Genomic DNA, 22,522 nt, shown 5'->3' on the forward strand with positions numbered 1-22,522 from the left:
GAAAGTAAAACCAGACTCAAAGGATCTCTCCAAACATGGTGTTTCATAAGGTTAGTTAATAGATGCTTAGGTGGGCAAAGACACGACTATGTTCCCCTCCTGATTTCTAGAAAATTTCAATTATCACTTAATATATATATTGCATTTACTTTGGATCAGGCATTATTCTATGAACTTTATGAATAGTAGCTCATTAGTCTTTACAACAACTCTAAGAGGTAATGTTGTTGTTATCATTCTAACTTTACAGAAGAGAAAACTGAGACATAAAATGGTTAAGTTACTTTCCCAGGGTCTTGAAAATCATAAAGCTCAGATTCAAACACATAGTTGCTTATATACTAGAGTATTGAAGTTCCAGCATCTGGCTCTTTCTTACTCTGCTTATCATAATATGTAACAAATGCTAATATTTAATATTTCCATTTTAATTTTTAATTGGTACATAATAACTGTGCATATTCACAGGGTACAGTATGATCTTTTAGACACAAGTATACAGTGTGCAAAGACCAAATTATATTTATTGGCATTTGCATTTTAATGGCTCTGAGATGTTTTGCTTTAAAAGATTTATCAAAAAGAAGGAAAAAGAAGGAATGTTATGCTGTGAAATTTGAATTTCAGATAACTGACAAATCACTTTTAGCATAAGGATGACCCATGGAATATTTTTGGACATACCCTTATTAAAACATGATTTGCTACTTATCTGAAATTCAAATTTCACTAAGCACTTTATAATGTATCTGCAAACTTACATTAAGGAGAAATGTTTAACACTATTTAGTCCAGATTTTTCCACATTAATTTGAACAAGGAACACTCTTTTGTTAGCACACCTAATATCTTGTAGAAATTTTGAGAGAACACTTTTCAGCTAGGCGGTGAATAGGTGAGTTTTAATGTTTGCTGCAGACACAGTAAACCCGTCCTTCTTTGAATTAGAGGCAGTTAACAATCTGTGCTTTGTGATTCATGCTTAATTGTCTGCTTCTGCAACTTGCTTATTTTTTTTGCAAAATAATTTATCAGCTCCTTAATGAGTAGGTATCATACTTCCTCCAAGCCCTTCACTGAACCTAATATTTGTTATTGGCATAATAGTTTATCTGCGAGATGATTTAATTCCAATTCATAATTTATAAAGGATCCTGTTATGCCAAATTGCTAATCTAAGGATCCAGAGTAAAACAGGAACATAATTGGTTTTAGCAATATTCAATCTTAGTTTCTAAGGCTGATGACCCTTCATTCATTTTCTACTAGTTTTCTGTTTCCATTTATCTGCATTATTTTTATTTCATCTTCCCAAACAAATTTGGGGATAAGGTTTTTCTTTTCCACATTGGTGATTGTAACACTTGAGGAGGCATTGTTCAATTGAGACGATGAACACTTCCCTATATTCATGCAGGTCACATCATTACACAGCAGTTGGTCATTTTGTTGTTGTTATTGTTCTTCAGTTTGGGAGAGGGAAGCAGGTGTCTTGCTTCTGCTGAATGTAATGCTAATGACATCGACAAAGTAAAGTCCCTTGGGCCAGCTGTATTTAGGGGAAAACTCAAATCAAATAATGGAGTATAATTTACTTGTTAAAGAATAAAACTGATGACCTGGTAGGTAGCTGCATTTTTTCACTGCTCAGTGAGTCATTTGTGTTCAATTTCTATTCCTGAATCATAATCCTCAAAGCCCAGAGGAAAGGAAATACTTAGCTCTACAAAAAAGTGGGAGAATAAGCACTGGCATCATATAAAATGTCTCTAGGACCTTTGACCTTAATTTTCCAGGGGACTTTTCCATTTGGAGCATTTACCATATATTTCCTTTTTTCTACAATTAAAGTTCTTGTTAACTTTTGCATCTATTCATCTGGGCCCCAAGCAAGAAATTAAAATAAAGAGCTTGTTGTTTATGTGGATCCCCAAGTGCTATTACAAAGTATGGCAGGTTTAACAAACAGGCTCAATAAAAGTGTTCTCCACATTACTTCAATAAATGGAGAAGTTACTCATGTCCTTGACTAGATTGCAGTTGTGCTAGCTTTAGTTTTTAATTTAAATTACTGTGTTATATATGCTGATAAAGGCTTATATATATAGGCCAGTTTTTTGAATCAAAATAATCAAAACCCCTTCTCAGGATTACAAAGAGATGCTCTTATTAAATTGATGATCTAAGTTTTCCCTAATAAATTTCTATATAACAGTGCATTTATTCAAACTCTGAATAAAATGTAGATGCCATTCAGATATGAAGACCTATTATAAGATTGAAATCAATTTCTAATGAATTTATCATTTGTTTTTGTAGCATGTTATTTAAATCAGAAAAAAAAATCCTGATGAATAATTTCAGTTTCCATTCATATACACTAAAACTAAAATGCTTCTACAAGTTTTGGGCTTTTACAGACCTTAACATGCAATGTGACCTTGGTCTGAATAGCATGTTTGGTTAGCACAGAAACTTAATCATAAGAAGTCATAAGTAGAATCCTTCTTCTTTACTGCCCTTTTTCTAGGACTAGGAAATTTATTGCTTGTGGGACAGGTAGGATATGAACAATGGGCCGAATAGAGTCCAGGGTTATCTCATCTGTGTGAAAACTGCTGCTGAAAATCGATGTGACCTCTGCTACACTGTCATCCCAGTTCCCACCCTCTGTGTCCTATTTGTCTTTCGGTAGAAGCTTAGATCTGTGTGCTGTCTCTATGTGTCTCTCTTGGGCCAGATTATCAAAATGAATCATAGCCTGCATACCTCTTATATTTCTATTTATTTTCCTGGTGTTGACTAGGTCTGATGAAATATGATTCTTTTTGCATTTGATCCTCACTGCAGCAAGCAACACCTAATTCAGCTGTGTCTATCTCTTTAAAGAAGAGTAATACTATTTTGAAACTTCAATCTACTGTACAGCAGCATTACAAACCATAGACCATGCAACCTGTCTTCATAGTCAATAGTTATTTTCCTTTTAGCAAATTGAATGGCATTTCTTTCAGCTTCAAATAGGAGACTTCTAGCAATTTTAACATAGTTATAATTTTATTTTATGCATACTGAATATATTGCTTTCCTTTTCAGAAAGAGTGCTCCTCAGATTCTTACCACTGAAGCTATACATGTGTGTAGAGTGATATATAGCAAGAAATTCATTATTTTAAATATCTCTGTCTCTGATACAAAATATTTATTTAGGGGAAATATGTTGTCTCTGAATCAACAGAAATTCAATATTCTAACTTCATAGTGGCTCATCTTGTAAAAAGAGATCTTTTCTGCTATACAAATTTATACTTAAGATTTATAATTATCAGTATATAAGTTCAGAGTCTCTCTAGTCATTATTAGTATTGATAGATCAGAATTAAGTCATTCCATCTACTTAACGCACTTATGTGGAAAATACAAGATAACCCCAAACAAATGCAGACTTTAAGCAATACAAATGAAACATAATAGTACCTGTCTTGTTGAGAAATTTATTTTAAAACATTAAAGCTGCTAATTTTATAATTTAGTTTTTTTCTACATTTTTATAGGATAATATTTCAAAAGAAATCTTGTAGTTAAATAAAGTCAAGGAATTGTGATAATGTGCTGATCCTTTCTGTTCTTTCTGGAAAACAACCTGTTCCAAACCTATAAGTGATTCAAGAGAGACAGACAGAGAGAGGAGAGAGAGTGAGAAAGGCAGAGAGATGTTGTATGTTACAGTTAATTTTAATATTAAAATTAATATCACTATTATGGAAATAAAATTATGAGGGAATAGTACAAAATCCATGCATCATGCATCCATGATCAAAATACAATTGCTTTAGCTTTTCTAAAAGTTAGTTTCAGGGAAATATATATTATACCTTTCAGTGCTGAAGAAAATTAATGGGAGAGTCTATACAGTTTATTGAATTTTTAAGTCCAATAAACAATTGCTGACATTTGGATTCAAATAATGTGAAAATGTTGCTTTTATTAAATAATCATTTAGCATTTTTATCACTATTGGTTTTAGAAAAATAGAAAATTAAGAGCATTTTATTTACAGATAATGCTATTCCATTAAGTAATCTCACTGAAGTTTCCCGCTATGGTATGCCACAAATTCCCCCACAAGAAATCCCAGCAAAGCATGATGATTATGAAATCAATGGATGCAAGACTCTGCATACTATATATGTAGGCTACTTGCAATTGAAAAATTAAGTCTAACTGCATGACAAATCCCTATTTGCATTCTTACAGGAACCACACCAATAACTAAATTTTTTTTTATTATTGTTGTTTCCATACCATTTAAGCCTAGTCTTTTTCTTAAATGTGTCTCTTTTGAAGATATTGAGTCACTGAAAATTATTTCCATTCATAAAGAAACATATTTTCCAACATTTGCTTATGCCCTGTTACTAAAATTAGGAAACAGTAGTGAGTAGAATGAGGTCTAATGATTCACCTAATCATACTGTTGAACTACAATTAGGAGTAACTGAGTTTGTTAGGTTATATCTGGAGACTCTCTCTGTACAGTAGGTTTTCTTATTTTTTAAATTTTTTGTAGTTATAGATGAACAGAATGCCATTATTTCATTTGTTTGTTTTTGTGTGGTACTAAGGATTGAACCCAGTGTTTCACCCATGCTAGGCAAGCACTCTGCCAATATACTAAAGCCCCAGCCCTGGTTTTCTTTTTTTTTTTTTTTTACATATGTCAAAAAATGCCTCCATTTCCAGTTAGAGAGGAATATTTGATATCTGGTTCATACATCTCAATAAATGATTGTCAGCCAGAATTCAAATAGATAACACAGTAGTTATGTTTCTCAAAGTAAGAGATTCCTTTTCTAATTCAATATAACTGTCCAAAACAAATATGAAAGATCTTAATAGAGAATAATTCTATTGATGTCTCTTTATCTGGTACTGAGACAATCTGATTACATTAATAAGAATGTGGAAGAAAATGATATAAAATCTAAAGGTGAGAGAAAATACAACTTGCATTTCTGTGACTTAGTTGATTTTTTACATAAGGAATATTTCTCAAGATTAAAAGTAAGCAATGGAATACTGTTCAGCAATAAGAAGGAAGAAGCTATGGATACATGACACCATATGAATAATCCTCAGAAACATGATGTTAAGTGAAAGAAGCCAGGCAAAAAATGACATATATCATATGATTCTATTTATACAAAATGTTCAGAAAAGGTAAATATTTAGAAGGAAAGTAGCATACTTGCAGTCAGAAGCTAGGGTGGGTGAGGAGATTAACTATATACAAATAGGTATGAGTAATTGTTTGGGGGGGACTGAAATGTTCTAAAACATTTGTTGTGATAGAAAACTCCATAAATTTACCAAAAATTAATTATATACTTAAAATAGTTGAATTTAATATCTATAAATTACACCTCAATGGGATTGTTAAATAATGAAGACAGGTAGGTATATAGTTAGGTAGACACATAGATTTGAAGAGAAAAAATAAAAGGCAACTTATGCATTTCCAGAAAGTGATCTGATTATTAAGTTTATAGATATTCAATAACGTATACATCAATTATATTTATCTGAAATTCTTTTCTACAGATTTCATATCTCTTTAGCAATAAATATGTATTCATTTTCATGGATTCTGTACTGAATCACTTATCTTTGGAAACTAGAGGCAACTGGAAGAATAGGAATGACTTCTAATTATGAGTGTCCATCATTTAGTTTTTTGATCAGTTTTGTAGGTGATTTGGTGTAACATTTGAGCTGTTAATTTGTGAGCCTTCTGACATAATTTTTTTTTTCAGAAGAAGTACCAGTTCAAATTCCAATGATGAAGTCACCCTTGGACAAGCTCCAGCTGGCTCCTGGGCAGGCATTGCCCCCTGGATTCCCTGGACCATTCATTTTTGCTGATAGTCTGTCCTCCGTGGAAACTCTGTTGACCAACATTCAGGTCAACAATATTTCTATAAACAAAATAAATGTAATACAAGACATTAGCATCTACATAAATTATTTCATATTTGAGAAATTAAAACAGATAAGATGAACCGCATGTCATTTGCTATACTTTGACAGGGTCTGCTGAAAGTGGCTTTGGATAATGCTCGCATCCAGGAGAAGCAGATTCAGCAAGAAAAGAAGGAACTGCGAATGGAGCTCTATAGAGAGAGAGAGATTAGAGAAAACCTTGAAAGACAACTTGCAGTTGAGCTTCAAAGCAGAAGTAAGTTTAACAAGTTTAGGTACAGAGTAAATATTGTGTTAGAGATATTTTAAAAAATAATTAGAAATATTATCAAGGATGGCTTGATACTGCTGAAAACAAGTTATAAAGCAAAAACTGTAAGTAAACAACAAGGGAGGGAAATGTATAGTCCATCTCTTTATACTAAAAAAATAATGAACTAGATCTTTACTTTGGGTCAGTGCAGATTTGGAAAAACAAATACCTAAAATTATCTCCCAATTTTATAAATTGCATCTGTATATAGAAAAACTTATAATTCCTTATATATATGAAATGCTAACTTCTTGCTACCATAGCTCTTTATTCTGGGATGATAAAGTGATTGGAACTCAGTCCCTGTCCTTGAGGAATTTACATTTTAGAGGGCTAGCACAACCAGTTAATGTTAAAACAAAGTGGCAAGTGTAATCATGCACAATCTTCATGGTTATATATACAGGGTTTATTTCCTTAGCTTGCTGGAGTGATGAGGAGATAAAAGGAGTATTTTCTGATGCTGATATCTGAATCTGAGCCTTAAAGGATCAGCAGGGGGATAAAAGAGAGTGTCCAAGGACCCAAGAGGAGCATTCTAGATAGAGAGAGCAGCATAGGCATGGAGCCAAGAAACTTCATACATGGGTGACTATACACAGCTTGTTAATAGAGTGACTTTGGGTTTTCTGAAGTGAACGGTGGAAGATGATGCAGATAAATAGGGGTAGAAATGGAATTATGAAGAATATTTGGAACTTTGCAAAACATTAACTTTGATTTTATCCTATAGGTGATGGGAAGTATTTGAATATAAGCAAGTGAATCATCTGGTCTGAATTCATTTGGATGAATCACTCTGATTATGGGGATAAATTAGAAGAGGATTAGTGTAAGACTAGTGTAAGACTAGGAGCAGAAGATTCAAAATTTCACTTTCATAATCTCCACATCTTCCCTACACTTGCCATAAAATGGTAAACAGCATAAAAAAGTAACTGTTGTGAATTTCAGCTTCTTTCTCTTCCCTGCTTATTCTTCCAATGAAGGATCACAAAGTCTAAAATAAGTAAAAAGTTAAAAATTATGCAGGAGAGGCAAAGAAAGAAAATAGTATGGATAACTCTGACCAAAGAAGGATGATTGCACTTGAGTAAACTTCACTAACTTTACACTAACTCAAAGTAGCAAATTATACTCTAAAATTTGTTTCAGGAACTTGGAAACATACTCAGTGCTTTCCTTAGGGCCTAGGAATCATTGGTTCAATAAAAAATTGAATTTCAGTCACTGCATTTAAAAAATGAAACCCGTTTTACTTAACTTGGTAAATTCATTAAATACTACAAAGTGAAGACTTATTTGTCATTTTAAAGTTTGGTGAAATTAGTATATTTCAGTTATTTAGTATGTGAAATAGTGTGTAATGATTAATAATCAAAATAACATATTTCTTTACTAAGAGTAATATTAATAATAACTCAAATTTCTTTTTGTTTTGATTCTAAAACAAAAAAAATATGTTAAATACAATAAGCTTCTTAAATCAACTTATGAAAGTCTAGTACATATAGTAAAATTGACTTCTAAATTTTAGGAATTACTCACCTAATATCTCTTTAATAACATTTCATGGACATTTTAGATTCACATTTATAATTGGTATTATATCTATTGACCTATAAAAAGTTTTAGACATGGTAGGCATAATCTGTTTTCAGACTTGCCTGAAGCATTTGTATTTAATAAATTTAATATTTTTTATAATATGATAAGGATAACACCACTATAATTATCATTACTAAAATTACTACCATTAGTACTAATAGTCATTATTATAACCACTACTATTACCATCAGTACTACTGCTACTAGCTAATAATATCTACTGTCTACCATGTGTTAAGCATTGTTTTTAGCACTTTACATGTAATTACTAACACAATGAAGTAAACTACTATCTAACCTCATTGATCTTGAAAAACTACTTCATCTCTATGAATCTCAGCAACCTCACCTACTACAATAATTTAACTAGATAATTATTTAAATTTCTTTTTACTTACTTGAATATCTTATGTCCAGCATACCCAGATTTTTAATTGTTTTTAAATTTTTTTCATTTATATGTAACACTAGGATTCATTTTGACATAATTACAAAAGCATGGAATATAATTTGTTCTAATTCAGTCCCCAGTACTCCCCGTTTCCCTCCCTTCCTCCCTTTACTTGTTCCCTTCCCTCTACTACACTGATCTTTTTGTTAATTATTTAAACTTTTTATTTTTTATTTTTTGTTAGTGTCTTGTGAATGTACACATTGGTGAGATTCACTCTGGTATATTCATATACCATAGGAAAAGTTAGGTCAGATTCATTCCACTATTCTTTCCTCATCCCATCGTTCCTCCCTCCCCTTCAGTCTTTTTTGTCTACTCCACTGGACATTCTTCTGTTTTTATCCCCCCACCTTTATTTTGTATTACCTTCCACATATCAGAGAAGACATTTGACCTTTGACTTTTGGGGAATGGCTTATTTCATTTAGCATGACAGTTTTCATTTCCATTCATTTACTGGCAAATGCCATAATGGTCATTTTTTTTGCAGACAGTACTTGACATAGTTAGTATCCCTGCAAGCAGCTCCTAAAGGGTGGTTTGAAACTATGAGTGAAACTTAAGCTGCAGTGGAGATTCAAGGGATTTAGAGATGCCAGGAACAATTGAAGCCTTCCAATGAGAACTGCAGGCAGCAAAAGAACCAGACTGAGATTGGCCTGTGGCCATCAAATAAGTTCAGAGTGGTAGGAACAAACTACCATATTTTCAATCTCCTTTATGGCAAAGTAATAATCCATTGTGAGTATATCCAACTTTTTATGACAGATTATAAGCTAAGTTCAACTGATGCAATAGATAGGGCACAATGTTGATATTATGGTCGTAAAGTCATATCTCTCCAAGTATATAATAAGAATAACATTTATACACAACATACACACATTAACAATATGTGATATTATATAAACATAGAAAAAAATCCTCATAAACTTTTTTCCAATAAAAGAAAAAGTGCTCCACACTTAAACCAAAAATTCTACCACATTGTTTTTTGCTGCTAGCCATACCATGCTACCTGAATTAAACACACACATCCATAAACAATAATAAACCATAATGTTCTTTGCAGAATAAACATTTACAATAATAGAGTGATAAAACTACAGGAAACTTTGGGGTTGCCTGCCTTGGTTCACTAACCAACTCTGTTGTCCCTAGGCTTTGGAAAAACGACTTATGTGATACACAGTCTTTGAAAATTATTAGCTATATCATCTTAGGTAAAGTTTTGACCTCTCAAAGACTCAGTTTCCTTCTATAAATGTAAATGGTAGTGTTTTTCTTTCCACGTGAATTAAGATCTAAATGTGTTACATTCTCAGCAAAATGCTCAGTATATAGTTGATTTTGAATAAATTATAGTAATGTTATTTATTTTAATAGTTTTAATGTAATCTGGCATTAATTGCAATATGTGAAATTACAAATTTCAACTGAATCAACATATAAAATATTTTTTGTCTCATTAATTTTATTTGAAGCATAATTTTGTTTTGTCAAACACATTGTTATGCATTAATTTCAATAAATCTAGGTTTCTGATTTAAATAATTTGTTTAGTGCTATGTTTGAATGATGATGTGAATACAGTTATGATACTAATATATTTTATGTTCAATCCTATTTAGCAGTCTTTCATCAAAATAATAAAAATCATACTTTCTCATTGTCTTTGTCTCAAGAATTCCATATTTTGTTACCTTAGATTTCTGAGACTTTGCATATGCATAGCAATTTACTTGTGTAACTGACTCCCTTCAAGTTGTTCAAGATAGTTTATATGAAAATACATTTAACTATGACATGAATACAATTGAAATAAATAACATATTCAGTTCAGTTGAAATATTTTAATTATATATAAGGGTATCAAACAATTTTAAATGTCAGATAATTTATTAGTTTCCTCAATGTTGAGTGTTTTTCTATTGCCATAACATCAATAACTTAATTTTTAAAAACTGATTTAGGAAAATTGTTGATCTGCTTAGAACCCTGCTATGAACCAATTTATTTCTGGAACTTAATAATTCAATTTAAGGTGCTATCATAGATTTAAGCTTTCAGAGTTTAAATATAATCTACAATGGCATGAGGGCCACTAAAGTTTTTACTTGAGAGATAAAGCCTTGAGAATTGAGTTATTCCTCTTTAGTTCCTTTTTACCTTTCCTGCTTACCAAATGAACATTGCTGTAATTGCATTTTTGCAACTTGCTTATATAATCATTGCTGAAACTTGTTCTCCGTGTGTGTGTGTGTGTGTGTGTGTGTGTTTATTTGTATGGGGAGAGAGAGAGAGACTAATGATATATGCATTATTTAAACAAATACATTAAATATATTTTTGCCTTTATGACTGGTCATATTTCAGTGAAATGAACATTGCCACTTTCAATTTTAAAGACCATGCTATTCAACCCAATGGATATTTCAGGGTTTTTATTTTTTGCATTTTGAAATATTAATAGCAATAACTTAATGAGTAATAATATCTTTTTTATAAAATCAGAAAATATTACTGTTATCATTAAATGCATGTAGTGAGTCAAAGTAGAAAACAATCTTTCAACCCAATTGTCACCACCATATAAATGCATGTGTATTATAGAGCATACACACTAGAAATGCAAAAAATAGAAAGAAATTGGTTGCATGATTCAACTGCAGTAAAGAACACACTCTTTGGATGAGTCAAATGAGAACTGGGACCAAAAGATGTTAATTGTGTCAACCAATACATTTACATTTCTCTATCTATACCTGTCTCTATGATTTATAATTCATCAAAACTTATTTCATTAACCAAGCTTTTGCAAAATTCCTTTCCACATTCCAGCTACCATGCAAAAGCGCCTGAAGAAGGAGAAAAAAGCCAAGAGAAAACTGCAGGAAGCCTTGGAATTTGAATCAAAGCGCAGGGAACAAGTGGAGCAGGCACTTAAGCAAGCCACTACTAGTGACAGTGGCCTGAGGATGTTGAAAGGTAAAGTTTGCTTTGGACTTAAGGTAAACAAAACAAATTCTGATTTAAAGAAGAAAGAAAAAATTGAAGGAAAGAAGGAAGGAAGCAAGGAAATGTCCAGGAAATATTAAAATATCAATTTGAGACCATATATTTTGGATCATAAAAAAAAAAAAAACAGTCAAAATAACCCCTTATTCTGCGAGATACAAAAAAGCCTAGAAGTATAAGATAATTCTGTGACTTTTGAAATAGAAACAGTAAAATTGATATCATTCCTACAACTGCAATGTAAGTGTTCCAGGTCCATTCTTGGTAGATATGCTAATGTTTGAACTCAGTTTTGATCAGTTATATAGGATGTTGGTTCTTTGGTGCACACTGCATCAGTAATGAGGCATTTAAGGATTATCTGTGGGAAAAGGTGCTTAAATCATGAAATATCTTAATTCCACACTTTTCTAATTTCATTTTAATTCTGAAACCACATAATATTGGTTACACTCAGACCCAGTCTGAAGTAAATGTTCGAGTAAACACACACACACACACACACACACACGCACACACACAAAATACTTTTACATCCTAATTACTTGCTTTTATAGTTCATCTGAAGAACACAGTAGTAAAATATTTGCTTCTAGAGCTAGTACTACAGAAAAACCATGAACCTTAATTCATATTTTAGTCTTCATTTGCACTTAGCATATAGAGATAATCATCTATCATAGATTACAAATAGAAAATAAAACATAAGGAATGGCCATTTCCATGTAGGCAACTGTATCCATCATCTTTTCATTGTTCTACAGTCAGGGCATGTTAACCCGATAGTTTTAGAGGATTTTTACAAATTGATTATTTTCTTAAAATTTATCTTTGGGGAATGAATGAATAATTTTCTGTATACCTAGAAATATATATTCTATTGTGCAATCCTACCCTGGTTTATAATTCTTCCTACTACCATTAAAAACAAGCATATAAAAACAAACAAAAACAGAAAAAAAAAAAAAAAAAACCGCCCAAGGCATTACATTATCTGTAGGAACAAAGTACTGACTTAACTGCCATTTTCCATTTAAATGGAATCCTAAAACAGAATTGTACCTTAATCTTGAATGTCAATTATTTCAGATACTGGAATTCCAGATATTGAAATAGAAAAAAATGGGACTCCTCATGATAGTGCTGCTATGCAAGGTATGGTAAATAGCATACTTCTTCCTACAACTGCTTAATATGTGACCCCTGGGCATGTAGAGGGGATGAGCTTCTGTGTTGATACTTTTCATATAAGTAAAATAGATAAGTTTAACTTTTTTACTCAATGACATAGGAAGCAACTTGCAATTTTTTTAGTAAAGCAAGCTTAATATGACTTTGAAAACCCAATAACAGTACAGATACTTAGCGACTACTAACATTATGTATACAATGTGAGCAAATTTAGTGTACATTTATCTGTTAAAATAATCTGCATTCTTTTATGTATTAGGCATATTCTAAAACTGTATAAAATATGAATATAATTTATCTTTCATAAGTATACAATACATATATTTTTAACTTCACTACTTTACTTTTTGTACATGCCACAAGTACAATATCTATCAATATGTTAAAAGCATTCCAGACAACATTTTTATCAACCTTTAAATTTTGATGCTAATTTTTCAAATCACCTAAATATAGAAATAGGCACAAAACTTGTAATTCATGATTTACCTGATACCCAAAAATACTTAGGTCCTTTAAAATATTTTTAAAAAATTTACCAGTTACAAAGAAGATAAAACATCAATAGAGCATCTTAACAGAGTGCATCAGCACCAAACATAGAAATTTATTTTTATTACTGGAAACTTTCCAATGTAAACTAATGCAGTTTTCTAATTCTTTAATTTTAAGTAGATCACATATGTTCATGTTGTTTTTAAAGACTTACTTTAATAAATATATTTCTATCAGAAAATTATTTCCTAACTGAATACTAATGACAACGATGAATATGTTGCTTGCTGGAAGTTTAACAAATTGGTTTTTGCTACTGTATAGACTGGATCAATGTGAAGGCAACAGAGTCGGTTGTGGCCAAAAGATCATTTGGGTGTATCTGAGGGTCACCATTTTATGTGGCAGCTTTAGAAAACTTAGAAATATCTACTTATGTAGTCTTGTAAATCATGACCACTCATGGATCTTCTCATAATGCCTAATTCTGCTGCAGCTGGATAGAACTAACGCATTAACTTCTTTAGATGTGACAGCATGCATGCTTGACTCATTCAATGAAGCTTTTGCTCTTTCTTATCATTTCTTTTATGCTTGCCTGCTTTCTTTCCAGAATTTAAAGGCTGTGTCTTTGTAAGCAAAGCCATTTGAATGAGTTGTAGTGTTGTCCACTCAATACACCACGGCTAAATTCATGAAGAATGTCATGCTAGTTGGGGGCCTGGTGTTTGAGGTTGCAATCACATAGGGCCATGGTAGGGATGAATAACCTGCAATACTTATTTGATCTGTTCTGAATAAGTGACACATAAATATAAACACAGTTTTTTAGGGGCATAGAGCTTGCTTGAGTCCCTAATTTGAGAAGGATGTAAGGTCAGATTTGGAACTGGAAGGAGTAAACCAAACACATTACCAATATTTTTTCTTTTATTATGTTTTAAGCCTGTACCTTCATCCAATTACTAGCTATTTTACTTTTAATTATGTGCTCCCTTTAGATCATAGTAATAACGTTTTCCCAACTGAGATAAATAGAAGCTTCTGAATTGTCCTGAAGTTACTTCATTTCCATGCAACAGGCAACAGATACCTTATTTGTGGGTGGTCAGTTTGGTGATATATGCAAAAGTATATATCTTTATTTGGCTCCAAATTTTTTTAATTTTTAAAGTCTGTAAAGAATGGTTTTTGCACATGAGCTTTTAAAGTTGGTTTTCAATGAGCATACTTTTAATAAGTTCTATGTTTTTCTGGCCAAACATAATATAATTAAGCATATATTTAAAAGGATTTAGATGGAAATTATTTTAAAGCAAGAGGATTAACTTTATTATGCATCTCCATTTTACAAATCCAGTTCTTTAGTATTTGTGTTTAACATTTCCCATATATGATAAAATACATGGATTATGATAAAATACGTGGGTTAATAATTGTTTATTGGATATCTGCCTTTTAGATGGCATCAAATGACATTCATGATAAATGTGATAAAAATGGAAAAGTACACACTCTCTTATCTTAGTACAGAATTTAAACTAAATGATAAAACTCTCATCATCATTTTCAGCAAAATTAGAGTAAATATCTTATGTTAAAATGACATCATGTACCCCGTTTGTGTACAATGATTCAAAATGCAGTTTGAAAAAAGAAGTCCAATTTTCCAGCCAAGAATCTAATTTCCAGTAGTGAAACTTGTATGTTATGGAGATGAGAACTTTTGAATGTCTTTATTAACATTTTAAATAAAAATTATGCTTAAAGAGCTATAATTTCATTTAAAAATCAAAAAGATAGAATTAAAGTATATCATGTTATTTATTCTAACAATGTTTCCATTAATTTCCCTATCTTCTACTCTTTGTTATATAAGTACATATTCATATATTCAATATGTTATATAAGTACATATTCATATATTCAATATTAAATAATTATAGATAAAAATGACATTAGAGTACAATCTTAATATCAAAAGAGGTTATTTTGAGCAAAAATGATTTGTTTTGCTAGCCAGGATAATAGATGGCTGAAAATATTACCAGAACTAATCTTAAATATAGTTCACCAAATCAATCAGGTCAAATAATTACCTAAAAAAATCTCAAAAATATTTCCTATTATTTGAGATGCTTAGAATTGAAAGATGCCTTTATGTTTATCTGTGAACTTCAAAAAACATATAATGCTTGGAAAATATGAAATATAAATTTAATCATTATTTTTTTCCATTCTTGCTAATAACTTTATTTTCTTTGTGTTATGGGTTTTTGACTTATTTTGATACTGTTTTCACATTTTGCACCTCCCTCAATTACCCACTTATTTTTTTGCAACTCAGAAAATTATTTCCTACCATTATTTTTGAGCACATTTCTTGCAGCATTGCAATACAATGCCATTTCCAATACTCATCTCCGTCACAGCAACCAATTTCAGCATCATTGAAATCCTCTCTTTTCCTATCATCAATAACATTTCTGGATAGTTATCCTTAACCTGAAACTCTGACTTTAAAATTCAATTAGTTCCACTGTTTTGTCTCCTTGAGAGAATTTAAAGGTGGATGTGGAAAAATGTTACAAGATCTTCCTTAGAAGAAATAAAGTCATATCCAGCTTTGTCGTAATTTTCATATATGGTGCAAACAAACTACTCATGAGCTATACTTTTATGTTTAATAAATTTTATCAGCTTAATGATATAACTTCTTATGTATTTTGAATTTTAGTTAGTAGACTAGATATCATGCATAGACTATCTTCCAATAAAAGGATATCTGTACTACTTAAATTTTGTTAGTCTACCTTCTCAACTCCTCCTGAATGTTTTCAGGTAATCTAACAATGAATACATACTCACTCTTATAGGTATGGCCACGATCTCTGGAGGTGAAATTTTCAGTGGAACATGTACACTGCTAAGGCCCCAAACAGATTCCTACAACTCACTTGGGAATCTGAAAGACAGCACATCAACCATCTTATCAACCAATCTCTCCTTCACATAAAGTAAACATACCAGGTGTCATTAAGTGCACCTTCAGATCAATGATTTTTGCAAATGACATTCAAGTGCCATTTGCATAGTGAATTTTTGCTGATAAAAGCAAATTAAATTAGCACAACTACAAGTGAGCTGATAAAAACTAAAACCAAACAGCAGTACCATTAGCTAACAAAGTAATATTTTCTCTTTACTGCATTCTGCCATTTAGTTATTATCCTATTGGAAATCTAATTATAATCCTTTTACTCCCTAGTCAAACTTCACAGTTTTTGCAAGCTTAGCACTGACAAGTGATTTCATTATATTTGATTGCCCGCGCCCAGATTGACTTAACTTCACTTGGAGACCTAAAAGCCCTCTCAGTTTCTCAGATTCCCTGTTTGCACATTACTGCAACAGCTCCTTTAATTAATTAGCATGAACAGCAGTAACATGAACTGCTGAACAGAAAATAACATCATTTTATGATCGCAGAGAGACTTCTCCTTTTGCATGTTTATACCTTAGTTAACTTTTGTATGACTATATTTCATTGTTGGGGGCTACAGGTACAGTTGACAATGCATATTTCTTAAATTCTTAAAAATTGACATCATTATCTTAATAATAATAGGTAAAACAAACGGAATGTGAAGCTCCTGAATTTTAGGAAAATAGACAACAGCATTCATGAACTGACTTTCTAGTCATAAAATAAAAGAATAAAAAAGTTCAGGGAATAGAACATCATAAAGAACAAGGGCATAGTGACACACTATTCCTGTTTCTGCCACTGCATTTGTTTGGGTAAAAAGAAAATAAAGAAAAATTTAATAATTTATTTTTGTAATTAGAATAGTAGTCCCTGTAAATAATTTTTACATTTGCCGTTTGCCTACCTATATGGCATAGACACAAGATGATTTAACAACAAAATATATTTTCATCTGGTATTTTTCCTATAAATACAGTGGAATCTTAAGTACACTTTCTTCTTTTTGCTACTAACTCATTAGAAGTAAATATCAAATTCAACCCTCATATCAAAATAAAACGGAATTTGATATAAAAGTAAACATTTCTCTCTAAAACATTTTTGTTCAGTAAAAAATGTAGAAGCTTATCTTTAGTACAGGGTGATCATTCAAAGATACAAAATTCAAGATTTCATTCATACAGTAGCTGGCAAAGATGCCAATGAAGGATTAGAAGCAAAATGAGAGAAGTGTCATTTGACTTCAAAATTATCAGAAACAATTTTAATTTCTATGTATTTAAAAATAGCATGTTTTACAATATAATTTAATATACATATCATACATATATTTAAATATATATTTAAGATGGAATTCATGTAAATATGTATAGTCTTATCCATTCTCTCAAAATCAATTTGAGGGCTGGGATTGTGGCTCAGTGGCAGGCACTTGCCAGCACATGTGAGGCACTGAGTTTGATCCTCAGCATCACATAAAAATAAATAAATAAAATAAAGCTATAAAAAAATCAATCTGAGAGGTGTTTATCTTTTCATGACCAACCACTGAGACTTCTTTAATATCTTTTCTCTTTGCTGCACATTTGCTAACCTAGAACAACATTCTTCCAGAGAGCTTAAATTGCCATGCCAGTATTTACTAAAAGCAGCTACCCTTGCCACAGGATTGTGGTTATAAAAGTTGAAAGAATAGTAAGGAAAGTGATGGTAGTATGAAAGGAGACAGGAGAAGATAAATCCTGTGTAATTTCTTGCCTTGTGTGTGATATGATAATAAAAACAAAAAGAATAGCAGATAGAACTTCTCTAATAGGTTTTTCTTTAACTTACATCATAGTATACTATCTTTCTTTAGAGGTTCCACTGACTGCTTATTGCTCTAACCTCATCAACCATTAATTTTCTTCCCCTCGATATCTTGTGCACTCTAATATCAGGCACTCTAATGTTCCCATTTTGGAATGGAAGTGTTCTTTTGCAAAGCAGAGATATACAACAAGTCAGAGAATAAAGGAATAGTAGGAAGTAGAACTTCTTAAAGATTCTCTCTTAAATGCATTCTTTGAAAAGTACGCGCCTTGTACTATCCCAAGAAACTTTATTGCAACTGCCATCATAGAGGTAGAAAAGGCTCCAGCACATAGCCCACAGAGAAGATCTCAGCTTCTCAGTTTCTTTATCAAAAGCAGCAGATTTTTTTCCTATAAGGTTCACTAGACAGTGTGCATCTTTTATTTTCATCCTCAGGAAGAAGTTGTCTCTTTATTTTCTTCATCTACCATAGGATTTTTTTTTTTTTTTTTTGGTACCAGGGATTGAACCCAAGGGCACTCAACCACTGAGCCACATCTCAAGCCCTATTTTGTATTTTATTTTTAGAGACAGGGTCTCACTGAGTCACTTAGTGTGTCACCGTTGCTGAGGCTGGTTTTGAACTTAAGATCCTCTGACCTCAGCCTCCCGAGCAGCTGGGATTACAGGCGAGTGCCACTGCACCTGGCTACCATAGGATCTTTATCTTGATTGTTCATACATCCCAGATAATAATTCTGTGTTGTCAAATACCTATGTGATTAGAGCACACATTATTTTTTAGCTTTTTCTTAGGAATATGTGAAGAGTTTACATTACTTTATCATTTAGGGCCTCATTGTCATGAAGTGTCTTGTACCACTTACATAGTTAACAGAATTATTTATAGTGACTAAAGGCTGTCACTAATTTTTATGATTTTATGAAATCTGATCTATAGACCTAAGATTTATAGTTCACTTACATAACAGATGAAATTTAGTGATAGCAAAATAAAGAGAATTTGAAGCCAAGATAGTTTGATTGTTCTGGCCGTCAGCATTGTTTTTTCTTTTCTTTTCTTTTTTTTTTTTTTTGTGGTGCTGGGAATCGAACCCAGGACCTTGTGCTTACAAGGCAAGCACTCTACCAACTGAGCTATCTCCCCAGCCCCCATCAGCATTTTTAATCTCCAGGAATAATTCATTAATTAACAGATGTTTTTACTATAGTCTAGGAAGGACTGTTTAACTTAACTATGATATCTGCTTGACCAGTTTCTTTATGTTTCATCTTTATATGTACAGAATACAATTTTTAAACTTGGGATTCACCCTACCCTAACTTCAATCTGTCTATATCTCAGAAAATGCATAAGGAAAAAATATTTGACTAAAGTTTGTTTTACTTTTTCTCTTTCACATTTGTGTTTTAATAAATATGGCATACAACATTTTTATACAAGTTTATGTAATCATATACTGACATCTTCATACCATCTATAAAAATTAGATTTATTATATTGCTTCCACATAAATGTGTGCTGCCTGTGTGAAGTTGCTCATTGGTCTTAGAATGAGGTATTCATAGCCTAATGTTGGGATAGTGGAGGAAAAGAAAGGCAATAGCTGGTATATGTATAGTATAATTTACTTTGTACTATTTTTAACAAAAATGTCCTCTAGTAGTATTAACCACAGATGGTAGTTTTGAATAGTGTGATTAATCTTAGTTGTGTAATTATGAAAATGAATCAAAATAAGTTTATTTGCTTGCTGTTAGTAGTAGAAACTAAGAAGCAGGAGTCTGAACTCACTCATTGCTCTCACTACATGTAACTATCAATCTGTATTCATAAAAATCTTTTGTAAATAGCTGGGAAATTTATAAGACCTCAATATTGTTCGATACAGAACAGTGCACATGAGGGGGCTTCTCCAGTACACAGTTAGTCAAAACATTGTAAAACCAACTGTAATGTAGTATTCATTTCTGCCTTAAAATTTGTAGAGATTGGAATAATGTTTACAAATATTAGACAAATATTATACATCTTCTCTTTCCCATGTAAATCTGCACAGAGCAATTGAAATAGTAATAAAAAGAATGTTTCTTATTTGTGTACAATCTCTCATCACCCCTTACAGAACTTGACTTGGACAGATCTTCAGTTATCTAATTTTAGATTAAGATTTTCTTGTTATGGGGCATTCATGAAAAGATATATTTGCTCTGGGGAGCTTCTTTCTCATTTCATATAACATTTAACTTTGGAAATTAAAGTGTATTTAAAGAAAATTCATTAAGATTTCATACAAACTTTCTTGATCCGTCTGAGTTTATGTTTTACTTTTGTAATGTTTGAAAATTAATATTGGTTATGATCTGCATATTATCTGGAATCTACTTTTTTCAATAATGCAAATGATTATCAGAGCAATATTTTCTCCAATTCCTTAGCTAGCTTTCAAGAAAGCTTATTTTTGTCATAAACATTTCTTCCCTATTTTCCCAGAAATGTTTAAGTATTCTTGTTTTCTTTAAAATAACCAAAATGAATACATGCAAGTTGATCTCAGAATCTCTGAGTGAGTGAATAATGAATAAAACAAAACCAGCAACAGAGAGTTAATAAATATTTAAATTGTACCATCTCCTGGCAACTGCATTTCCACCTTCTATGGGAAATGTTGGATATTGTCATTTGAAACATTGTACAAGTTATATAATGTTTAATTTTTGTTATTTTCATTTTCTTCCATACTTTGGTTCTTTGAAATCAGATTTTATGGTGCTTTCCTATAAGTTTAGCAGACAAAAATAGTTAAAAGTTATTGCAAAAGAACTTAATTATGTGTTTAAATGTCATATTAAAATATTTTCATTATGTATCCTATACAAAACTACAATAAATTTTACCCTTACAAAACATTTTATAAGCTACATATTTATGAAAAGTGGGATATAGGTAAGAACTTAGATTCTTCAGAAACAAGAACAGCATTTTTCACAAGAGCATTACTATTTGAAAACAGTAAAATAAGATGGCATTCACATGTGACATACATATATAGAGCATCTCCCAATAGAGTCAGCATTTCATAAATAATAGCTTTCATTTATTCTTTTTTCCCCTTCTTCCTCTTTCATGCTGGAAAATAGAATTCCAATATCTCTAAGGCTCTTAACATGAGTCAAAAGTTACAGATATCTGTACTGGACATATCCTTTCATTGCTATTTTAAGTCTAGTGTATGGGAGGCACAAAGAAGTTGCAGAAAGATCACTTATCTAGTAGCTAGGATTTCTTAGTTTCTAACTGGCTAACTCAGTTACTAACCTTCAGAAATCATTCAACCCTTTCCTGTCTTAAATTTAGTAAAATAGTTATAATACTTGACTAACTTTTTTTCATTAATTAGATGCAAACTCTGACAAGTATGACAATATAAATTATCATTATTACTATGCCCTATAAAATATACATGAAGTTAGCATTTGTGATTGAAAACATAGAGGTTAGCTGGGATATAATATTTCACATACAATTGATGTGTGAAACTTTCTCTCAAACTTATGCTCTTCACTAAATGGTTGTGGTGAATATATTGCTATATTTTATCTCCATGTGGGAACAGAAGAGTATTCATGCTACCATTTTACAATGAGTCTTAGAAGAGCTGGAGATTCAGTAAATGGGGAAAGGGCAATTAAATAATTAATTTACAAAAATTAGTAAGAGAGTTTGAAACTCCATTATCATACTACTTGCAAAACTAAAAAACATGACCTGCACTGACCTTGATTTTGATTCAATTATAAATCTAATTATTTTTAGGAATAGCCAAGGTCAAGTGGTTATTACTTAAAGAAACCTCTGTTTTTCAAATAGAGGTTTAAAAACCTCTTTATTCTAAAAATGAATAACAGACCCTTCTGAAAAAAATGGCTCAAAGTAATTTTCTTTATTAGACAAAGATGAGTGAAATGCTATACAATTTTATTATTTGCCTCTTGCATGCAATGGTCTACTTTTCATTCTCTCAGATAAGTAGCTCCATAATTGAACTAATTCACTAATAACTAACTGGACCCCAAACTAACCTCACTACTTTTGCATATTTGATTTGAAAATGAAACACAATGAACTTGTTTCCACAACTGAAATAGAGTTAATACAATTAATTGTACATTTAATTTAATTTGAATTGCACCTAAGACTAAAGCATACTGATTGAATAAGCACATTGCTTTATCTCTCTCTAATTTAGGTTACAAAAACTTGATCTTTCAATGGTGATGTTACTTGGTGCCAAATATAGTGTCCATTTAAAAATTAGAAACACCTCATTAATTAAACAACTTAAGAAAACATGGAACTTACGTCTTAGAACTCATTTAAAATATTGTCATTAGTTCCACCATAAGTTAGCTACCCCAAAAGAAAAGTTTTATAACCTAAAATATGTCAGTAATTAAGCTGATTAGTTTTTAAGTTGTTGTTTATGTAAGTGAGCAAAGAGTGAGGAAATATTTAGAATAAAATATGAATCCTGGCAGAAAAAAAATCATGAATGCATTATTCTCTAGATAGAAACTTCCCAAAACATAGAGAGATATGGTATTTTTAAAATAAAAAATTAAAAAGTTAGCAGTTACTTTCAAATAACACCCTGCCAAG

At 31.4% G+C, this 22,522-nt stretch overlaps 1 protein-coding gene across 10 annotated transcripts in view; it reads left to right on the forward strand.

Moving 5' to 3' along the window:
• Dach2 (dachshund family transcription factor 2) overlaps window positions 1-22,522 on the forward strand; it is a 557,008-nt gene that overhangs the window by 529,117 nt on the left and 5,369 nt on the right. For 5 of the 10 annotated variants that reach the window (XM_047535143.1, XM_047535144.1, XM_047535139.1 and 2 more), the window contains 4 exons: window positions 5,814-5,992; window positions 6,088-6,235; window positions 11,196-11,342; window positions 12,462-12,527. In XM_047535143.1, coding sequence (XP_047391099.1) covers window positions 5,814-5,992; window positions 6,088-6,235; window positions 11,196-11,342; window positions 12,462-12,527 — 540 coding nt within the window. The remainder of the gene's footprint in view (window positions 1-5,813; window positions 5,993-6,087; window positions 6,236-11,195; window positions 11,343-12,461; window positions 12,528-22,522) is intronic. The other 5 variants (XM_047535141.1, XM_047535148.1, XM_047535145.1 and 2 more) reach the window with 2 other exon arrangements.

This window comes from Sciurus carolinensis, chromosome X (assembly GCF_902686445.1).
Source record: "Sciurus carolinensis chromosome X, mSciCar1.2, whole genome shotgun sequence".
Lineage (NCBI taxonomy): Eukaryota > Metazoa > Chordata > Mammalia > Rodentia > Sciuridae > Sciurus > Sciurus carolinensis.